We start from the raw sequence: 21,812 nt of genomic DNA, 5'->3' as shown, positions 1-21,812 counted from the left end.
ATTCTTTGCATCAAATTTGCCAAAGATTTTAGATCCCGCTAGTTCAGAAGTGATGTCTTCCTGCGTTAGTGTTGGATAGTGATCTCTTTTGATTGCTTGGTTCAAGCCTTTGGGATCCAGGCATATCTTCAGGTGGCCATTCAGTTTTTCCTTTCTTGTCTCTTTGGCTTGGCTTCGCGGACGAAGATTTATGGAGAGGTAATGTCCACGTCAGCTGCAGGCTCGTTTGTGGCTGACAAGTCCGATGCGGGACAGGCAGACACGGTTGCAGCAGTTGCAAAGGAAAATTGGTTGGTTGGGGTTGGGTTTTTCCTCCTTTGTCTTTAGTCAGTGAGGTGGACTCTGCGGACTTCTTCAAAGGAGGTTGCTGCCCGCCGAACTGTGAGGCGCCAAGATGCATGGTTTGAGGCGATATTAGCCCACTGGCGGTGGTCAATGTGGCAGGCACCAAGAGATTTCTTTAGGCAGTCCCTGTACCTCTTTGGTGCACCTCTGTCACGATGGCCAGTGGAGAGCTCGCCATATAACACGATCTTGGGAAGGCGATGGTCCTCCATTCTGGAGACGTGACCTACCCAGCACAGTTGGATCTTCAGCATTACAATGGAATTCACCCAGTCGGTTGGCTCTAACACTTTCGCTATCACTTGTTTTTCTTCCATTTCTTGCTCTAGCCTTTGTTTCAGCTCTATTGGCACCTTCCATGGACAAAGGATCATTAGTTTGCATTTTGGGTTTATGGTTATGTGGTACTCTATATTTCCAAAGCACCCGACTGTGTCATCATTCAGGGAACATGTCCATGAGCCCGGCCTGGTTTGTGATCGGAGGGCACTGCTCAAGCGGAATGTTGCTATTGATCCTCTTGGACATTTTCTTCTCCCTGATCTCATAGTTTACAGAGATTAGCTATAATTCCTGACAACTAGGATTGCTGGTCCATTGGCATCAACCATGAAGAATGTGCATAAGATGCTCTTTCCTTTATGTCTACCTTTTATTTGGACTTTTCCTAGTTGTTTAATCACGGGGCCACCAAAGGCTGTGAGCATGACATTTACGGCATCTAGTGTGCCTGCCTCCGTGTACTCGTTCACCATGTTCTCAGGGAACATCTGATGGTACAGTCTGAGCGGGAGGACGTTGCTTTGTGATCCAGTATCCAACTTTATTTTCAAGTTGAATATTGTCAGTTTGTTTCCGATCTTTCTTTTCACTTGGATTGTGCAATTCACTTTTTCCTCCCTTCCCTTTCTTGGAGGTCTCATGGAGGAGTATTGTTTCAATATCGAGCGTCAGTGTGTCAGAGTCACTGCTGTTGCTTCCCTTGACGTGGTGAACTTTCTTTCTGTATTCTTGTTTTCTCTCTCTCTTCGTGCCAGACCTACACACCTTCCCACTCGTCCTGCACTTCGAATCACACACAGGGCATTTCTTGCAGTCATCGAAGGTGTGTAGTCTGCTGTACCTCCTACAGTTCTCAGGTGTCTGCTGCTTTCTCTGTGTGCTTTATGGCATCGACCCTTCTATCACTGTGCTGCATATTGGCCTGCACAGAGAGGGATTGCATTTGCCTCCTAGTACCCTCAAAGGCCCTAGCTGCGTCTACAGCATCTGCTAGTTGTAAGCTATTTTTTTCTATGAGAGTTTTCTGCACTTTGAGATGAGCGCTTCCCTGAATTAGTTGGTCTACTATTTTTTCCTCCATTACTTTGAACTTGCATTTCGCAGCAATATTTTTTAGCCTTGTGAGGAAATTATCTACTGACTCGTCAGGCTCTTGTTTCAATTCCTGGAACTCTTATCACTTTATTCTATGGTTGGATCAGAGTTTCAGATGAGAGGAAAATTTTTCAAATATTCTCCTTCAGCCAGCTCTCAGCTATTAAACGGGTCTAGTCCTCGCTCCCCCGTCCAATGAAGGATGTAACTAACCTTTCCCTTAAGGAAACTTTTGAATGGCAGGTTGCACTTCTGCTTGAACATTTTGAAAGTCTCGATGATGTTGTTGGCTTCCCCGTCCATTACTGGGTGCAATGCTGCTGCTGTGGCCATTTTCCTTTCCAGCACTGGTAATCAGATAATGATGCTTTTTCTTTGTTTCCTTCTCTCTGTGTTTTTTTTTAATATTTGGTGTGGATTTCGAATGATCCCACCACTGCCACCATGTTGTGTCCGGGATGTAACATCAGAGGTCTTAATAAACACTAGAAAGGCTTATAAGTTTAACAGCACATTTCTTTATTCACATCCAGCTACTGAGTCGCGTATAGATACGTGTCTTACCGCGAATGCGCCACTCTCAAGTGTGATGTGGCTCTTACAGTGTTAGTATTCATGCTCTAGTATAAAGTAGTTCCAGGTTACCTCAGTATATAACACCATCTGTTGTTAGCAAGAGCTTCATTTCAGGTTTGTCCTTCAAAAACTCACTGAGGAGATCAAACAGTTTCATAAACCTTTTGAAGCAGTTTCCCTTTGACAACCACCTTATTTCAGTGTGAAGCACTAATCTCACATTCTGCATTTTTATCGACACAAAACTGTTTAAACAGACATTCACATTTTGGCATTAGCTTTGATGGTATTGATACACTTGATCACAGAATGCAGTATCTCAAGTAGAACAGGGGAAACTTTCTTGGCAACTAAGTTTTCTCAGTGGATAACACAATGCACAACCAACATGTTTGGATTTTCATCCTTCATTAATTTTAAACATCCTTTTTTTTTAAACCAATCATAGCAGGTGCACCATCTGCAGCACAAGATACAATGTTTCCTTTTAGTATTTCATTTTCATCCAAATAATTTTTGAGATTTCTGTAGTAGTTGTTTCTAATGATTCACAAAACAACATCTCTTCTTGAAACTCTTCCTGATCAATACATCTCACATATGCCAATAATAGAGCCTCACTGTCCCATATAGTAGATTCATCCAGCTGTATTGAGAACTTCTGTGATTTCAACTTCTCAATAAGCTATTTCTCAACATCTTGATCCACGTCATCTATTCTGTTGCAGACAGTACTATTACTCAATGACATTACTTGGACATCTTTGTCATCCTTTTGCAGTACTGTTTTGAGAAACAATGATATTGCGGGTTTAATCAGTTCCTCCCCAATCATATGATTCTTCCCATGTTTTGCTATCAGCAGAGAAATTTCAAAGCGAGCTTCAAGGGTACGATTCAGGGCTGTAGTTTGCGCAGCGAATAATGAAGTGATTTTTTAATCTATTTTCAAACTTCTCTTTCAGTGCTTTCATTGATTCATTGGTCAAAGTCTGTTGGCATAATAGACAAAAAGGTGTACGTTCGTCGTGTACAGCAGGAATAAACCCAAACTTCAGGAACTCTACTGAATATTGACAAACCCTTTGCTTGCTCGGTCTGCTCATTTTGAATATACAACACCGCGAGCTCACTGAAACAGATTAATACAACAGCGCAAGGTCCCTAAAACAGATTAATCAATATTTTATTGTTTTAGAATTGAAAAATGTAATAAAAGTAGTGATCAAAGGAAAAATATTGACCATTAAAAAATTTTTAAAAAGACTAGTGCTGTTTCTACTTTTCTCTCTCAGATTATGCATCGAAACTGAGCCAGCCTTGTGCTTTAATTTCTGGGGTCCCCTTTTTTTCCCCTGATTTTGGCATCCTCCTCAGGTTGGCACTTGGGGCAGACCCCCCTCACCCCACCCCCCCATCAATACTCTAGTGCACAAAGATAAATACTGATACAGGTCTCACTCACAACTGAACTGAAAAAGTAAAGGGGTATGGACAGAGACATGATTGTTGAGATAATTTGGAATCCTCGTCACCAATGAGATAATTTGGAATGGATGATAATAAGACCAGTCAGAAAAAATATAATTATAATGTTAACTACAGATAACAACAGTTAAAATAAGAGAAACATTGGAAGAGCAAAAACACATTATGAAAACAAAAAGAACAAAGTGATTTTACTTTAAAGTGTCCATAATTGTGTTGTACTGATAGTCTTGCCAAGTCACATCTTTCACACCAACATAACAAGCTTACTTTTTCAAAATATTTCCCAAAATATTCCCACTCCCACCTTGAGAATCTATGGTCTAAATGGTCCCTTTCTTTATTATGCAGAACATACCTCACAGTGAAAAAACACAGAATTGTATGCTCTCTTCTGCTGGTTTTGATCACCTATATATTGGAAGAGGAAATTTCCAGGTAATTTTTAAAATGTCTGTCCGTATGGTTATGAGAAATGAGAGGCGGGATGGAATTTCTCTAATCTAAGAGCTCTCATCATCAAGTCAGGCAGACTTAATGGATCAATGTGCCTTTTTCTCCCTTCAAAGTTATAGGTTTGTAGAAAGATTTATCTGTTCGAATGCTTACCAACTGTAGATCACCACGCCCATTAGCAATGCAACTTTCTTCTATCAATTCATTCACTGTCTTTTCCAAATTCTTAACTTTTTCTTCTGGCCTAGATAAAGATTATAATGGACACGGAATAATTACATGTTATTGATATGAAAATAATTTGCAATTTCCTGCACCTCCCCTTTTCCAAATTTGTCACCATTCAGATGTTCTGCATTATTTCTTTTGGACAAGTTACCTAAGAATATGATGTTCAGTCCTAAATCTTTCATTTTCAAAACAGATATTCAGAAAAATCATCAAGGCCATATGATTAAATGAAAATAACAAAAAAGAAAAAAAATAACTGCATTTATTACTACTTATAATCAATAGAAAATTGCAATGAAACCAATGTAGCACTAGACACAAAAGTGTATTGGAATAATCTCCTGAGTGAATATTTACATTAAAGTTTAACCCTAAATTGTTTTTATTCTATAATAATAATGATAAACAGAAATAATTTATCCATTTAATATTAGATTCAATTATCAAGATAGCATCATGCATGTTTTACATTTATGCATATGTAGGTTTTGTTTAGATACAAAATGTTGCAGTCAATAAACTAAACCTGTTAAATAATACACAAAGAGAATTAATAAAATCTACTATATCTAGTGATAACATCGTGACCTCCTCTGCATCAAAGAGACTGGGAAATTATTTCATTGAGCACCTTTGCTCTGTCCATAGCAATAACAGGGGCCTCCCTGTGACCAAACAATAATTCCACACCACATTGTTGCACCAAAATGTCTGTCCATGTCCATCCACTGACAAACCAAAATGGAGGATGTAACAGATGTGTTGATAATATTTGAAGTTAACATAAAATTATTCATCTTAGGTTATGTTGTGGGCTTGGTTGCAGGGCTACACACACCACAGACACTAAGAGAGAACAAGAGCAGATTCGATTGGCTGAATTGGCCTACTTCTGTTTCTTTCTCCTATCTTCTGAAGATGTTAGTTAGTTTGGAAATGCCGAGTATGGCAGACAAGCCAATAATGGAATTAAAATGGATCATCATGGATGTCAGGACAATGTGTTCCTTAGGGAATAGTATTGGATACATTCAGTCTTGTGCTGGCATTGCTGCAAACCCCAGATCCATTTGAGTGACAGGCACCAGACTTTGCAAAAACAAATGTTGGAACAAGGAGAGGTTTTGCAAAACAGACTGAAGCTGTGAGATGTCAGGTCAGATGGGAAGAAAGGCAGGAAAAAGAAGACTGCAGGAGTTGAGAAGACCCTGTGGCACCCACACAGGAATAAAGCAGTAATCTCTAGAAAGAGAGGGAAATACTGGTCTGTACTATAGCATAGCAGCCAGAATAAAAGGAGTCCCTGTGAGACACACCGTTGTTAGACTTTTGTGAAGCAAAGGGTTGAATTACAGTAACCAGAATAGGTGCTGTTATGTGACTCCTAACAAAAGGGGATAATAGAAATGTGGATTTTGAAAGGGAGACCACTTCTTGACTGCTCTTTTGAAGATAAAGGGTGCAGCCTCATAAAGGAAAGAAACTCCAGAACTCTTAAGAAGCTAAGAGGGAGTGAAGATCATCAGCATTAGAGTTTAAGAAGAAATCCCTTCCTGGGAAAATAGCTCAACAAGATTTGTGAGTTTGAGCAGTCGAAAGACTGAATCAGTGTTAACAAACACTTCATTTCTGCTTTAAGCAACAATTTATAAAAAAACTTGATGTTTCATAATCACTTCAGGGGCAACCAGCAGGGGGCGTCAGGGCAGAACAGGCCCGTGGGAGGCATCAGGGCAGGGCAATCAGTGGAGGTCGTCAGGCGGGAGCCGTCATGCAAAGGGTGCCTTCAAGCCAAGGGGCTGGCAGGGGCCATCAGGGCAGGGGTAGTCAGTGAGGGCCATAAGAGCATGGCTGGTGCGGGCTGTGATAGCCCCACTGGCTGCTCTAGCACCTCACCAGGCCGCTCGTCAGCAGCTCAAAACTCGACAGAGCAATGGCAGTCTTCCGTACCCATATCCTCCACATAGATGGAACCATTCTGGGAAATATAGAGCAGTTCCAGCTCGTGGGGATTATGGATAGAGAAGATGACCATTGCGCTGCCTCATATTTATGAAGGGTGGTGCTAAGACACCAGTCGCCCCGCCTTCATCAGTTCCAGAGGGCGCTACGAGGCGCCACTCAACATGTATGTGATGCAGGAGCAAACTTTTAGGGCTGCTCCATGGAAGTAAGTTTATGTTTTCCCTCTACACTTACAGCTGGCCTACAGGTGGAGGCCTGGCATGAAAGGGCTCAAATAGCATCATGAAGAAAGCTGTCAGTACCTCTACTTCCTCAGGAGTTTGTGAAGGTTTGGTATGACATCAGCAACCCTGGCAAATTTCTACAGAGGTGCAGTGGAAAATATGTTGACTGGCTGCCTCAGAGCCTGGTACGGGGGCACCAATACCTCTGAGCATAAAAGCCTGTAAGTGGACACAGCCTAGGACATCACAGGAAAAACTCTCCCCACCATCAAGAATATCTACAGGGAACTCTCCTGTTGGAGTGCACTGGCAATCATCAAGGATCCCCACCACCCAGCACACGCTCTGCTCTTGCTGCCGCAATCTGGAGAGAGGTATAGATGCCACAAGACTCGCACTACCAGGTTCAGGAACAGTTGCTACCCCTCCACCATCAGACTCCTCACAACAAACTCAATCAGGGGCTCACTTAAGGACTTTTACGTATTTTATTGATTTTTAAAAAATTCTCTGTTATCTATTTACAGCTCTTTACACTATATATGCTGTGTAGTTTTTTTCTGCACTACAAAGTGGTAATTCTGCCTCACCCGCAGAAAAAAATATCAGGGTTGTGTGTGATGTCATGTATGTCTTTGGCTTGGCTTCGCGGACGAAGATTTATGGAGGGGGTAAAAAGTCCACGTCAGCTGCAGGCTCGTTTGTGGATGACAAGTCCGATTGCAGCGGTTGCAGGGGAAAATTGGTTGGTTGGGGTTGGGTGTTGGGTTTTTCCTCCTTTGCCTTTTGTCAGTGAGGTGGGCTCTGCGGTCTTCTTCAAAGGAGGTTGCTGCCCGCCAAACTGTGAGGCACCAAGATGCACGGTTTGAGGCGTTATCAGCCCACTGGCGGTGGTCAATGTGGCAGGCACCAAGAGATTTCTTTAGGCAGTCCTTGTATCTTTTCTTTGGTGCACCTCTGTCACGGTGGCCAGTGGAGAGCTCGCCATATAACACGATCTTGGGAAGGCGATGGTCCTCCATTCTGGAGACGTGACCCATCCAGCGCAGCTGGATCTTCAGCAGCGTGGACTCGATGCTGTCGACCTCTGCCATCTCGAGTACTTCGACGTTAGGGATGTAAGCGCTCCAATGGATGTTGAGGATGGAGCGGAGACAACGCTGGTGGAAGCGTTCTAGGAGCCGTAGGTGGTGCCGGTAGAGGACCCATGATTCGGAGCCGAACAGGAGTGTGGGTATGACAACGGCTCTGTATACGCTTATCTTTGTGAGGTTTTTCAGTTGGTTGTTTTTCCAGACTCTTTTGTGTAGTCTTCCAAAGGCGCTATTTGCCTTGGCGAGTCTGTTGTCTATCTCATTGTCGATCCTTGCATCTGATGAAATGGTGCAGCCGAGATAGGTAAACTGGTTGACCGTTTTGAGTTTTGTGTGCCCGATGGAGATGTGGGGGGGCTGGTAGACATGGTGGGGAGCTGGCTGATGGAGGACCTCAGTTTTCTTCAGGCTGACTTCCAGGCCAAACATTTTGGCAGTTTCCGCAAAGCAGGACGTCAAGCGCTGAAGAGCTGGCTCTGAATGGGCAACTAAAGCAGCATCGTCTGCAAAGAGTAGTTCACGGACAAGTTTCTCTTGTGTCTTGGTGTGAGCTTGCAGGCGCCTCAGATTGAAGAGACTGCCATCCGTGCGGTACCGGATGTAAACAGCGTCTTCATTGTTGGGGTCTTTCATGGCTTGGTTCAGCATCATGCTGAAGTATGTACTCTAACAATAAATACGGAAGAGTGAGACTCGGTCAACCAGAAAATTTGCAATCCCTGTGGGTACTGGATCATGGGGATTCTACTATAATTATATATAACAATAAATGCTCATATGCATAGATACTATATCAGCCACAATCCTCCAAAATAATTTTCTGGGTACACTTTATCCAGGTTATGCATAAATACCAAATATGAAAATCGACCAAAATATTACAAAGATTTTCTGTATTATTCAATAGATATTTACTATTAATGATTTTAACAAATGAATGAATATTTAATAAACAAGCAGTTTCCAAAGTTGATTTATTGGGATAATTAGACGCAGATGGCCTTGCAGTAAGAACCATATCTTGAAAAAGAAATGTATCAAAAAAGCTAAGATAGACTCATTGAAGAGTTATGAGCACAGAGGGCCCCAAAACCCAGCAGCAATAGAAATTCACCAAGACAAATGGTTACTTACACAAAAGTTGCTTTTAATTTTCTTTCAACATGAAAACAGGATCAAACTTTAACTTATTACTATTAACTTAACCCCCTCCTAATTCTAAGCACACGTGTATGTAATGTGTGAGCAAGTTCAGAAAAGTTATTTGATTCACAGTCTAATCTCATTTCTCACTCCTCCAAGATCACCGGTATCAGGCAATTCTTATACTATGCACAGAATTTAACATTTATGAATTTCACCAGGCTTTGGTGCTTGAAAGGTAAAAGGTTATGCTCAGGAAGGTTCTTGTTGGTTTTCAGAGAGAGATTTGATGCTCGTTGGATACCCACAACTGAGTCCTTCCGATCAGCCACTTCAGTGACTTGCCAAAGAAAGTTGCCTCATCAGGGTTTTCCAGATGATAACTTCTTTCTTTCAGGTCACCACAGAGTTCCTTTTCTGTTTCCCTTATTTCAAGTGAAACATTATACAGCCAGCCATTTCTCTTTTATGGACCAAAAGGGTTTTGAACAGGCTGAACTAAGAACTCCAACCCGTCTTCCAAATGGGTCATGTTCCAGACCCAGCTGCTGCTGCTGAACTGTAGAACTGAATTCTCTCTCTTTGCCTCTCTCTCACTCAGAGATAACCACATGACCCTCTTAGAACAGCAAACTGCATTCAGACTGCGGCACCAGACCCAATCTTCTGACTTTGTTCATCTGTAGCTTTCCAAAACAATAATCCATTACTCCATAGCATGTCTAATTAACACCTACTTGTGAAGTCTCTATAGGCATTCTTCAAAGTTTTTGCAAAGGCAGAGGCCTGGACTGTCTGTTTTGAGCCAAGCTCTTGCAATTTAAATAAGATCTGTTTTGAAGTGTTTGTACCTGTCTGTGACCTAACTAAAAACCCCACAATCTATCTATACATAATACAAAATATAACAATCTGTCACAGAAGCAGCTCTGCATTTTTAACTTACGTGTCCTCGTTTTTTGTTTCAAGAGGCGCAGCAGGTCCTCTTGATTGTCCAAGTGGATCAAATGGAGAGCCTGAAGCAAATAAAATATTACCATTTTTAAATTGCCATTGTTATCAAATAGTTATCCTCAGCAAAATTAGTTACTCTAATAATGTAAAAAAAAGGCCAAAATAATTAATATAATTGTAATTAACACTAGATCTCAACCAGATACATTGATTGACCATTTCTATCTGGAGTCACTCCAGCTTTACTTTGTTCACTCAAGATTCCAACATTTTTAGTTTGTGTTTCAGTACCATTTTTATGTCTGATCCACTTAAGAACATATCACACATAAACTTCGTAGTTATGTTCAAAGTTATATTCTAGTAGGCCATGGTAAAATAAAATAAATTAAATTGGCTAAGGTCGGGGAGGTGCAAGAATATTGGGTAAACTGACACCAGGATCATTGTTGAGATTATGTCAGCTTCTCAACAAGACTTGGAAACCCAACACAAATTTGTTTGAAGTGTGATCCTATGGAGCAGTGCAGGACTGGAAACAGTTTGGAATTAATAAATCTAGAAAAGTGAGCGACTGGAACAAGGTGAAGGGTGGAATTTGCAGTCACTTTAAATTATCAGAAGTTAAACTTAGAACCAACATTGGAATGTTCCTATTCATAAACAGAGATCAATACACTCCCAAAGGTAAAAGATGTGAAGATTATGGAATCTGCTAAGGATCAATTGCATGCTGTAAATAGGAGATTGAAGATTGTTTTGGTTTGATGAGCTAACATGCCCCATGTTCATAATCTGTGGAATATTTCAAACAAAACAAACCTTTGTGGACTGAAGAGGAATAGCCTGCTGCACGCACTGCTGTCATAGGTCTAGCAACAGAGATCCCATCCTTAAAATAAAATACACAGGTCACTTCAAAAGTGAATTTAAAACGAATGAAAAATACATGATACATTACTTTGTTAAATTAATTCTTTATATTTATAGATGAAAATGTTCAGAATAGAAACAATAACTGTAATTTGGTAGGAAAAACGAGGGAATCAGAAATAGGATGCATGGAATCAAACTAAATAGATAAAAGAAAAGTGGTAGCAGTGTACAGGATACACATGGTTGGAGAGAAGTGAGAATGATTATTATTGCATTAGAATTTGGGTTTTTTTTATTATCCAGAGATGTCATGCTAGTAGAAAATTATATAGTTAAGTTCTATCTTACCGGAATAGCCCCAGTTGCAGGCCTTCCCATTGAAGAAGCCAATGATACTCTTGCCTACAATTTGAAAAATATTTGTTAAAATACAGAGAATATATTAATATATAATTTGAGCAAAATAAATATTTAGATAATATTGATGCAGTTGCATTGAGGCTTCACACAATCTATTTTTTCTCAAATGTGATTTATAAAGCACTGTGCTCCAAATATAAAATAGGAAAAATACATTTCAATGTGAAGTTCTAAAATCAGGGTCACATAGTAGGATGAAAATGATGCAGTGGCTGATGAAAATGTTCAAATTAGAATGATACATCTGAACTAGGAATCTCAGTCAGCAGTAAATTTGTACTTGAATGTCACAGTTAAAACAGAATTAACTAAGAAATAACGTACAAGACAAGTGACTCATTATTTTGACTCTACTCACAGGACAAAGTGTCTCATCAAAATTTCTTGTGCCTCATGTATCCAGTAGTGAAGATTATTTTATAGCAGCACCCCTGGATTTCATTTGCTGCTTTATTGGATATGTCTCCATTGTCACTCACCATTTGCTGCTGCTTACAGGTCAATGGAAAATGCTGAACAACCCAAGCCCAGAATTAAAGGCACAATTCTAATCATTACTTCTGTGACAGAGTATATAGAAATATTTTTGGGAGATAAATTGGGAAAGGTTTGTTAGAGTTGGTCACATGCAAACTCTTTAAAACAGATCTTATTTGAAATACTGGAGACATAGTGGCATCTCACACCTTTTTGCAAGACTTTTGAAGAGTCCTCCAGAGACATCACTAATGGATTTTTGTACATCAAGGCAACAGATGAAAGAGCAAGCTGGAGATGCTATTGTCTGCAGGAGAGTTTTGTTGTTGTAAGAGGGTCATGTGGTTTGGCAAGCAGAGAGTCAAACAGCCTGTCTCTCAGAGAGAGAGAAAGAGAGAGAGAGAGAGAGAGAGAGAGAGAGAGAGAGAGAAGTAGAGATCACTTGACAGTGTCAGCCAGCAGAAGTTGCAGGAACTGGAACAGGACAAGCTTGCAAGCTTTTGCAAGACAGCCTGGTTGAAGCCCTTGTGGTTCATGCAAGAGGACTGGCTGTCTAATGTTTCACTTGGAATAAGAGGAACAAAAAGCCACTCTTTGGTGACCTGAAAGAAAGAGGTTATCATCTGGAGAACCCTGAAGGGGGAAAGTTTTGACACTGGAGTGGCTGATTAAGAAGGAATCAGTTGTGGATGTCCTGGAACAACATATCTCTCTCTGACAACCAACAAGAACTTTTCTGAGCGATAACCATTTACTTTTTGAGCACCAAAGCCTGGTGAACTTTATACATGTTAAATTTTGTACACAGTATTGTTACGAGCTCAAAAGACCCCAAACCCCAGCAGCAATAGGTATTCACCACAACAAATGGTTACTTAAACAAAAGTTGTTTTTAATTATCTTTAAACATGAAAACAGAATCAAACTTAAACTTATCTCTATTAACTTAACTAACCTTAACCCCCTTCTAAGCACACGTGTATGTAATGTATGTGTAAATTTAAGAAAAGTTATTTGGTTCACAGTTCAATCTCACTTCTCATTCTTCCAAGTTCACTGGTTGCAGGCAATTCTTATAATGTGCACAGAATTTAACATGTATAAAGTTCACCAGGCTTTGGTGCTCAAAAGGTAAATGTTTACCACTCCGGAAGGTTCTTTGGAGGTTTGCAGAGAGATTTGTTGTTCCAGGATTTCCACAACTGAGGTACCAGCATTAGTCACCTCAATGTCTTGCTGATGAAACTTGCCCCATCAGGATTCTCCAGATAACCTCTCTGTCTTGGTGAATATCTATTGCTGCTGGGTTTTGGGGTCCTCTGTGCTCATAACACTTCTCTTCAGTTGTTTGAGAGGAAAAACAAAATCAACTCAAATTCTCAGCTTTCAAGAGTGTAATATTACAAACTTATTCTTTAATTGTTAAAGAGCTTGCATTTTATATTTAGTTGATCCTGGCTGCCATTGCTCCTCAGGTCACCTGACCTCTCTTGCTCTAATCAGCTTCTTCCTCCAATCAGCTTCTAGCTGCTACCTTGCCCTTTTAAAAATTCTAACTGCTGCCATACCATTAGCTTTATTTTCATACTATTTAGATCAGTAATCCCAATGCCATAAGTGCTCTGTGATTAGTAAGGGATTGCTTAAGGTGGTACGTGAGTGGAAAGGTAAGGTTGAGAATCACTGCTCTAGTCACAATTATTACTGAAATATTTTGATTGAGAAAAATTGTCATTGGCCCATTTCCTTTGGAGTTAGGAAACTGTGCCCATAGCGAGTCAATTAGGTACGATTGAAACAATGGTTTTCAAACTTTTTCTTTCCACCCACATACCACCTTAAGCAATCCCTTACTAATCACAGAGCACATATGGCATAGAAAATACTTAAAGTGGTATGTGAGTGGAAAAAGGTTGAGAACCACTGCAATAAATATTTAATTATTAAATTTTACAATATATGCAAGTTTTAACCTCGCTACCATGCCACTTAGTTCTCGAACTGTCATTCAGAGGTTCAGGCTATTGCGAGAGGGGAGCTAGAATACTGATGAGCTGGATGCTCAACACTTATGACATCAAAATGAAAAACGAAAGAGAAGCTGAGCAGCAGTTATTTTTACAGGCAACTTCTGTGTGCCTTGTTCACGACACCACTGGCTAAATTGGTGATCTGACGGTCCAAACGATATTTTGAACCTCACAGTTTTGAACACTGCTGCACCCAAACTCCCAGTATTTTGGACCTTGCAGCCACAGGTCTGCTTCAAGCAGGCCAGGCCCAGTTCTATCTATGCTAGATTACTACTGATGTAATGAAGTATTATTATATCATTGCATCACTGAGCCAGTATACTGCGGGGCATATTGTCAATTTCTTACGCCAGCCTCCAGCCAACAACAGATATGAAGCCATCAAAGTTCTGGTCATATGCATTTTTGGCCTTTCCCTATATAACAGGGCAGCACAACTTCTCCATGTGGACAGCCTGGGGAACTGCACTCCTTCTGAACTAATGAACAAAATACTGGCCCTCATGGTCAGACACAAGCCCTATCTGCTTTTCAAGCAACTTTTTCTCAAGCAAATGCCAAAAGACATCCATTTGCTGCTTGCAAACAAAGACTTTAATGACCCCCATTATTTAGCGGCCCGCGCTGATGAGTTATAGCAGGCTAAGCAGCATGGTAGACTTATGGTTGGGTGCATAGTATCCTACCCACCTCGGATAGCGGTGTGACGTCAGTCTCAACTAGATGCAGCGCAGACAGCAGTGCTGCTATTACTAGCAGAGATGGAGAGCTGCAGCCTGGTGCTTCTATTCCCCTTGCAAGCATCCAGGAAACGCAACGGTAGTGGCTGTGACAGCTGGCCACAAAAACAACCTTTTTTTCTGGGATCAACACTCAGGCTGTCGGTTCTTGGTCGACACAGGACCAGAGGTTAGTATGTTTCCCCCATCCAACCCAGACAAATGTTCAGGAAAGAAGGACCCTCCTCTCACGGCCACCAACAACAGCAGTATCCGGATGTATAGGTCACAGACAATTCCACTTCATCGTGGTTCAGGTGGTCCTTTGCCATTGCTGATGTATCACAGCCACTCTTGGGAGCTGAGTTTTTGCAAGCACACTCTCTTCTAGTAGATCTCAAAGGTCAGCGCCTAATTAATTTAAAGATTTTTTTTAGTCCCTCGCCTTGCGCACCACAGCATTGCCTGCACCTCACCTCGACGATGATCTCAGAAAACAAATATGCAAGAATTCTAGCAGAATTCCCCAGCATTATTACTCCACATTTCTCGACGGATCAACCGAAACATGGAGTACAGCACCACATTCCGACATGTTTGTCCCCTGCACGTGCAAGGGTGCAAAATACCTCCAGATAAATTGTGGTTGGCTGAAGACAAATTCCGATACATGGAGGAAATGGGGATTGTTCTCCGCTCCAACATCACTTGGGCATCATCACTGCATATGGTAACCAAGGCGCCTAGAGAGTGGAGACCTTGTCGGGACTTTCAGCATCTGAAAGATATCATTGTGGCAGATAGTTACCCGATTCCCCATACATGGGATTTCTGTGAACCTTCATGGTGCTAGGATTTTCTACAAAAATTGACCTAGTGCATGGGTACCATCTGAGACCAGTTCACCCAGACGATATTCCTAAGACTGCCTTGATTATCCCATTTGGGCTATTTGAATTCCTCCGTATGTCCTTCAGTTTAAAAAAAGCATGACCCAGACATTTCAATGCCTAATGGACACAGTTACCCGGAGCTTGGATTTTGTATTCATTTATTTGGATGACATCCTTATTGCCAGCCACTTGTGGCAATAATGGGACCGGGCCCATCTCCGTCAACTATGTCAGCAGCTAGATGACCACAATCAACCTGACCAAATGCTAGCTTGGCCTCACATCAATTGATTTCTTTGGCTATTGCATCAGTCAGTATGGAGTGATTCCACTACCTTCCAAGGTTGAGGTCATTTGCAAATTTCCAAGACCCTCTATCATAAAAGGCCTGCAGGAGCTCAATGGCACAATTAACTTTTACCAAAGTTTTGTGCCAGCTGCAACCAAAATTATGCAGCCACTTTTCAAACTCTTGTCTGGACATCCCAAAGAACTGAAATGGAATGATGAGGCCATGGCCACATTCAAGACTGCCAAGGGAGCACTAGTGGTTCAGACAGTGGATGCATCAGGCACTGTGGTAGGTGGGGTCCTGGAGCAATTCATCAACAGCATCTGGAAACACCTAGTTTTCTTTAGTCGTCATTTGAGACCACCATAGCAGAAGTACAGTGCTTTTGACAGGGAGCTCCTTGCCCTCGACTTGGGCATACAGCATTTTCACTATTTCTTAGAGGGCAGAATGTTCACAGTTTACATGGATCACAAGCTGTTGACTTTCACCTTTGCCAAAATGTCAGATCCATGGTCAGCACAACAACTCTCCGACATTTCAGACTTTACGAATATGATAAAACACATAGCTGGGAAGAACAATCTAGTCGCCGACACTCTATCCTGCACCACCATCGCTTCCCTCCATTCTCCGGCTTCCGGTATAGACTACACGGCTTTGGCAACAGCTCAGCAAGGAGATGAAGAGATGGTCATATCAGGACTGAAATTGGAGGACATACATTTTTGTCCACCAAATGCCTCACTACTTTGTGATTTATCCACTGGCCAACCGAGGCCCATTGTACTGCTACAAGGCGATGTCGTACATTTGATGCCATACACAGTTTGGCTCACCCTTCGATTAGGATGACCACAAGACTCATGGCGGGCAAATTCATGTGGCATGGCCAGCGCAAGTCGGTGCTTGTGCAAGGACATGCATCCAGTAACAGACCTTAAAAGTTCAGCAGCACACCAAAGCCCCACAACAGGTTTTTGCATTCACGTAGTGCAGGTTTGATCATATCCATGTGGATATTGTCAGCCCATTGCCCCCGTCAAAGGGCGCTATTCACCTCTTCATGATAGTAGACAGGTTCACGAGATAGTCAGAGGTTGTCCTGATCTCCAACACCTCTGCTTCAGCTTCCCCATCCAATGGCTTAATGGAAAGTCTTCACTGTCATATGAAAATGGCTCTCATGGCACTTCTTAAGGGACCAGATTGGTTAGATGAACTGCCTTGGGTACTTTTAGGTATCTGTACCACACTGAAGGAAGATCTAGCTATGTCCTCCGCAGAACTGGTGTATGGAGCCGCCCCCACCCCTCCCCAACAATCCTGGGGAGATTTCATTCCGTCAGCATGTGGGCAGCAGGAAATTTTTCACTTTGGTACTCACATGCTTAAGGGAGAAAGTGGGTACACTGGTGCCTATCGCGGCCACACAGGATTGGTCTACAACTTCATACATTCTACCTGAATATGGCAACAGCCATATGAACGTCCTTTCAAGGTGGTACAGAATGACGGCTCCATGTTTATCATCGACATGAGTGGCAGACACGAGACTGTCTCCTTGCATCATCTTAAGCCAGCACACTTGGACATTGACCAACCAGTGCAAGTAGTACAACCCAGCCACAGAGGGCATCCACCATTATGACTAAACTCACCCTCACCTTGACAACCTAACCACCTCCAATACTCCAATTTTGGGTGAGGTCATGTGCCATTCTGATGTTCAGGCTATCGCAAGAGGGGAGCCGGAACACCAACGAGCTGGACATTCAGTGCTTATGACATCATCGAAAGATTGTGGGATTGCAGAGGCTGGGGGGCAGTTATTTTTACAGACAACTTCTGTGTGCATTGTTCATGGTACCATTCACTACAATACAATCTTTATTTTTGACACTTTTATCCTTTAGCTGTCTGTAGAAAGTAATAGCAGTAATTCTTAAGATCCACAAGACTGGAATCAACAATAAAAACAGTCAGAAATGATTATACTTCAGAGACAATTAAGTTTATCAATTAAACTGTATTGTATTTTTAATGTTTCCATTTTCTATCGCCATTATTTCAAAATGAAGACTTTGGCCCTCTTTAAAACCATGTTTTTGTCTATAGTATTGTAAAGCTGGACAATTAAAGTTGCATTATGTAGTCAGCAATTTAACAAACTTCCCAGAATGCATTTAAACACACAGATGTCCACACTTAACTAGAGAGTCGTGCTCAATCCCCTTTGGAGTGGTGGATATCCTTAACAAGTACTATTAATTTTGGTTTCACAGATTTATTAGAATTCCTGAGCTTGTCAATTAAACAAACAGGAGAGGGAAAGCAGCATTTGCAGGTACTAAAGCCAAAATGAGAATAGTCATAGTTGCTCCATTAACTGAAATTTTGGAAACGTTGCCTTCACTTTGGAAATTCTGCTATCCAATCTGCAATTTAGAGCTTAGCTCGATCATTGCACATGTTTTTGAAGTTAATTACCAGTACTCTGCACTTTAAGCACCAATATGACTCCCATGAGCAGCAAGAATGGCAAGAACAAACTGCAACTCAAATTCTTGCTAGATAAGTCAAGCCACTTATGCACTTAGGTTGCAATATCATCAGCATTGAACAATTACACAGAAAGGCTACATTCAAAGGAAGGTCAAGGCATTGCACAAAAATGAAGGTGAATATTGAAGATGGACTGACAGCAATGTAAAAAGTGCCTGGACAAAGAAGAATGAATGCACTCTCAAGTTACAAAGTGAGCTGTGATGAAGTGAGTAATGATGTTTTGGAGAAGCAAAGGTGTACAAAATATAGTGAGAATTGAACAAATTCACCATCACATTTAATTTTCTTTACTGTTGAAAATCCATTATTCCATTTTCTTTGACTCCGAAACTCAAAATGTTTTAAATACTACGAATCAGCATTCAGTAGTGGAGTATACATATCACACCCACTTACATTAATGGTCCAAGAAACCTATAATTACTGTACAAATGCAATGGTTGTATATAAAAAAAAACTCCTACTATGAGGTCTACCTTACTATTTTAGGCCCATATTATTGGTACATTTACTTGTTAAAATCCAGGTTGATGGATGAAATCTCTGCTTAATATTTCTTGGAAAATAATTTTTTCTATTGACATTCATATTCCACATGCAGGACACATTGTAATTGCTTTTAAAAAAAAAGTTAATTTAGGTTTTTTTTCTTATTTGGTCCAAATTTAAAATAATTAATTTTTCTACTATGTTCAACAAGCAGTCATCAAACTTGATTAAGTGGCACTTGATTGTGTTTGCATGCCAGATCACTCTATTTTCAAAGATCAAGTCTCAAACAGTAACCTGCAAATGCTCTAAAGAATAAGATGATAAGGTCCACTGGAAACGCCAATCGGGGGGGCGTGGCAAGATGGCGTAGAGGGCAGACTTGCAATCCCACCCCTCCTCAGCCAGTTTTTTAAGCATCTGTCTTTAAAGTTTATCTAATTAAAAGTTGTATCTTTATTTTTGGGAACATTAGTGGGTCATAATAGTGACTAATGTTAAAAAAACGAAAGCTCAATCACAGAAGAAATTACCTTTTAAAAGTGCTGAAAAATCAAGGCCTACTTGTCCAATTGAAGCCACGGAATTGTCGTTTGGAACTCCAGCCAGGCTGAGTATTACACCGGCGCCGACCTTGTCTCCACAAGGTGGCGCCTGCATGTTGATGAGCTCGGCCGGAGTTGATTCGCACATTGCGATGTCGGATGCGGAGGTGACCCGGCTGAGAGAAGAGCCCTTGAGCCCAGGCTGCCGTCGGGTGAGCCAGGGACGCGCAGAATGGCGTCAGAAGCTGCCTCTGTGCAGTCCTTGGCCTTGCCGGGCATGCATGGTGCTTCAAGGGTCCGCGAGTTACTGGACCATGTGTGGGCTGTGGGGGGGCCCAAGCGGCGGCGTCCTGAGTTGCAGTTTGTTCTTGCCATTCTTGCTGCTCATGGGTGTGCAGACCCGCAGCCGCTCCAGGAAGGGCCCAACAATGTTGGAAGAAGAGGAAAACTTACCTTTAACGAGTAGTTCAAGGGACAATTGGAGGTGGAGTCTAGAGAAGATAGGCCTCAAAATGTGGAACTGGAACCTGGAATGGAGTCTGTTTGTAGTCTTGGAAGGGATTGCCTATCATATGGACAATATGTCTAAACAAATGATTCAAGGATTTTTGGATGTGACAACTAAAATATCTAATATGTCTGAAGATATATCTATAGTTAAGAGGGATACAGTGGATACAGTGCAAGAAATTTAAAAAAAATTGAAACAGCTTTTTCTGAATGTAAAATTCAAGTTGTACGTAATAAGGAAAAAAATAGAGAAAGTGGAAAATTCCAGAAGAAAGACTTACTGAAAAAAATTGATTCACTGGAAAATCAAAGTCGGAGAAACAATGTGAAAATTGTGGGTCTTCCAGAAGACATTGAAGGGTCTGATCCAATAAAATTTTTCAAGAGTTGGATTCCCAAGGTGTTGGGTAAAGAGTTTTTTTTTCCTCGTAAGGTTTAGTATTGGAGAGGGCAGATAGAGCATTACAAAAGAAACCGTTACCGGGACAACCACCACGAGCGGTCTTAGTTCGGTGCCTGAACTATCAAGACAGAGAAATGATATTACAGTTGGCGGTACAGAAGGCACGACAAAGTCAATCTCCAACGATGATTCAAAATAACAGACTATTTTTTTTTTTAAACGCAGATTTGAGTCAAGAAATTATTAGACGCTGACAGGAATTTAATTCGGCTAAAGAAGTACTGTGGCGGAAGGGTTATAAATTTGCTTTTCGATATCCTGTTGTGTTAAGTCTTTTATGGTAACTTTCAATCACAGTTTTTTGAGAATGATCATGATGCATTCATTTTTGCTAATTAATTACCGGATTTACGAGGACATGGAAGTGTTTCGCCACCGTCACCTAAAAAGAGGGTATATGGAAATGGGCAAAATGGGAAAAATGGAAAGAAAGAGGTTTTAACACAAAGTCTTATTGACATTGAAGATCCGGATCATTGGGAATGGAGTCACTGGGTTGAATATATTTACAGTATTGGATTGTATTCATGTGAATTATGTATTTCTGGCTGGGGGGGGGGGGCGGTGGATACCAATGAAATCTTTGATAGTCATCTGCCACTAGTGGGGTTTACCACACCAATTTTTTTAGGGCGTTACTACCTTTAGGTAGTTTTTTTTTTGGTGGGGTAATTAATTTATATATATATATATATATATATATATACTTTCTTTTAAAAAATATTTAGGGGAGGGAGAGTGGTTTTAATTTACTAGAAGGGGGAGCGATCTTTTGTAGTAAGTGATTATATTGTTAATTTATAAGGATGTCTTATTTGAAATTTGCAACTTTTAATGTACAGGGATTAAATAATACGATTAAGCGAAAGCGAGTTTTGGTTTATATCAAGAAAATGAAAATTAATATTGCCTTTTTACAAGAAACACATTTGACTGAAAAAGAACATTTGAAATTGAAGAGAGATTGGGTTGGGCATGTGTTTTTTTCATTTAATTCTAAGGCGAGGGGTGTAGCAATTTTAATTCATAAGAATTTGTCTTTTGAGTTGCAAACTACGGAAGGGAATGCTGGAAGGGTTTTAAAGGTGAATTGTAAAATTTTTACTGAATTTTGGACTTTGCTTAATATTTATGTACCTAACGTGGACGATGAGTGTTTTATTTTGGATGCTTTTTTGTTATTAAATCAAGCTTCTTTTTTTTAAACTTTATTTATTCATTCAAAAAACAAATAATATATGATATATACAGCAATATATATATAAAAAGAGAAAAAAAAGAAAAAAGATCCCCCCAGCCAACTCTCCTAAGGAGAGCCATAAAAAAAGAAAAAAAGAATATTAAAAAAAATTAAATATACATATTAAAATCTAATCAATATATATTGAAATGTAAATATTCAGAGTATAACAACCATTTATTAATAAAAAATCATAATTATCATGCAAAACATACATAATTTTTTCCATTATTAAACAATATGTCATCTCATTATGCCATCTATTAATATCAATCATATTTGTATCTTTCCACGTACTAGCAATATATTTTTTCGCTACGGATAAAGCTAAATATACAAAAGCAAGCTGAAACTTATCTAATCCCAAGCTTTTCAGAGGTTGCAAACTACCCAATAAAAATACTGTTGGATCTAAAACTATTTTAATCTTATAC

At 40.5% G+C, this 21,812-nt stretch overlaps 1 protein-coding gene across 7 annotated transcripts in view; it reads right to left on the bottom strand.

Annotated features, from left to right (window-relative positions):
* ift88 (intraflagellar transport 88 homolog) overlaps window positions 1-21,812 on the bottom strand; it is a 138,194-nt gene that overhangs the window by 82,233 nt on the left and 34,149 nt on the right. For 6 of the 7 annotated variants that reach the window (XM_069891355.1, XM_069891353.1, XM_069891357.1 and 3 more), the window contains exons 5-8: window positions 11,078-11,131; window positions 10,676-10,745; window positions 9,846-9,915; window positions 4,396-4,486 (exon numbers count right to left, since the gene is read on the bottom strand). In XM_069891355.1, coding sequence (XP_069747456.1) covers window positions 4,396-4,486; window positions 9,846-9,915; window positions 10,676-10,745; window positions 11,078-11,131 — 285 coding nt within the window. Of the gene's footprint in view, window positions 1-4,395; window positions 4,487-9,845; window positions 9,916-10,675; window positions 10,746-11,077; window positions 11,132-17,027; window positions 17,178-21,812 lie in introns of those variants that run through there. The other variant, XM_069891359.1, reaches the window with a different exon arrangement.

Source organism: Narcine bancroftii, chromosome 7 (assembly GCF_036971445.1).
Source record: "Narcine bancroftii isolate sNarBan1 chromosome 7, sNarBan1.hap1, whole genome shotgun sequence".
Taxonomy (NCBI): Eukaryota; Metazoa; Chordata; class Chondrichthyes; order Torpediniformes; family Narcinidae; genus Narcine; species Narcine bancroftii.
This window is presented reverse-complemented; position numbering and strand designations above follow the sequence as displayed.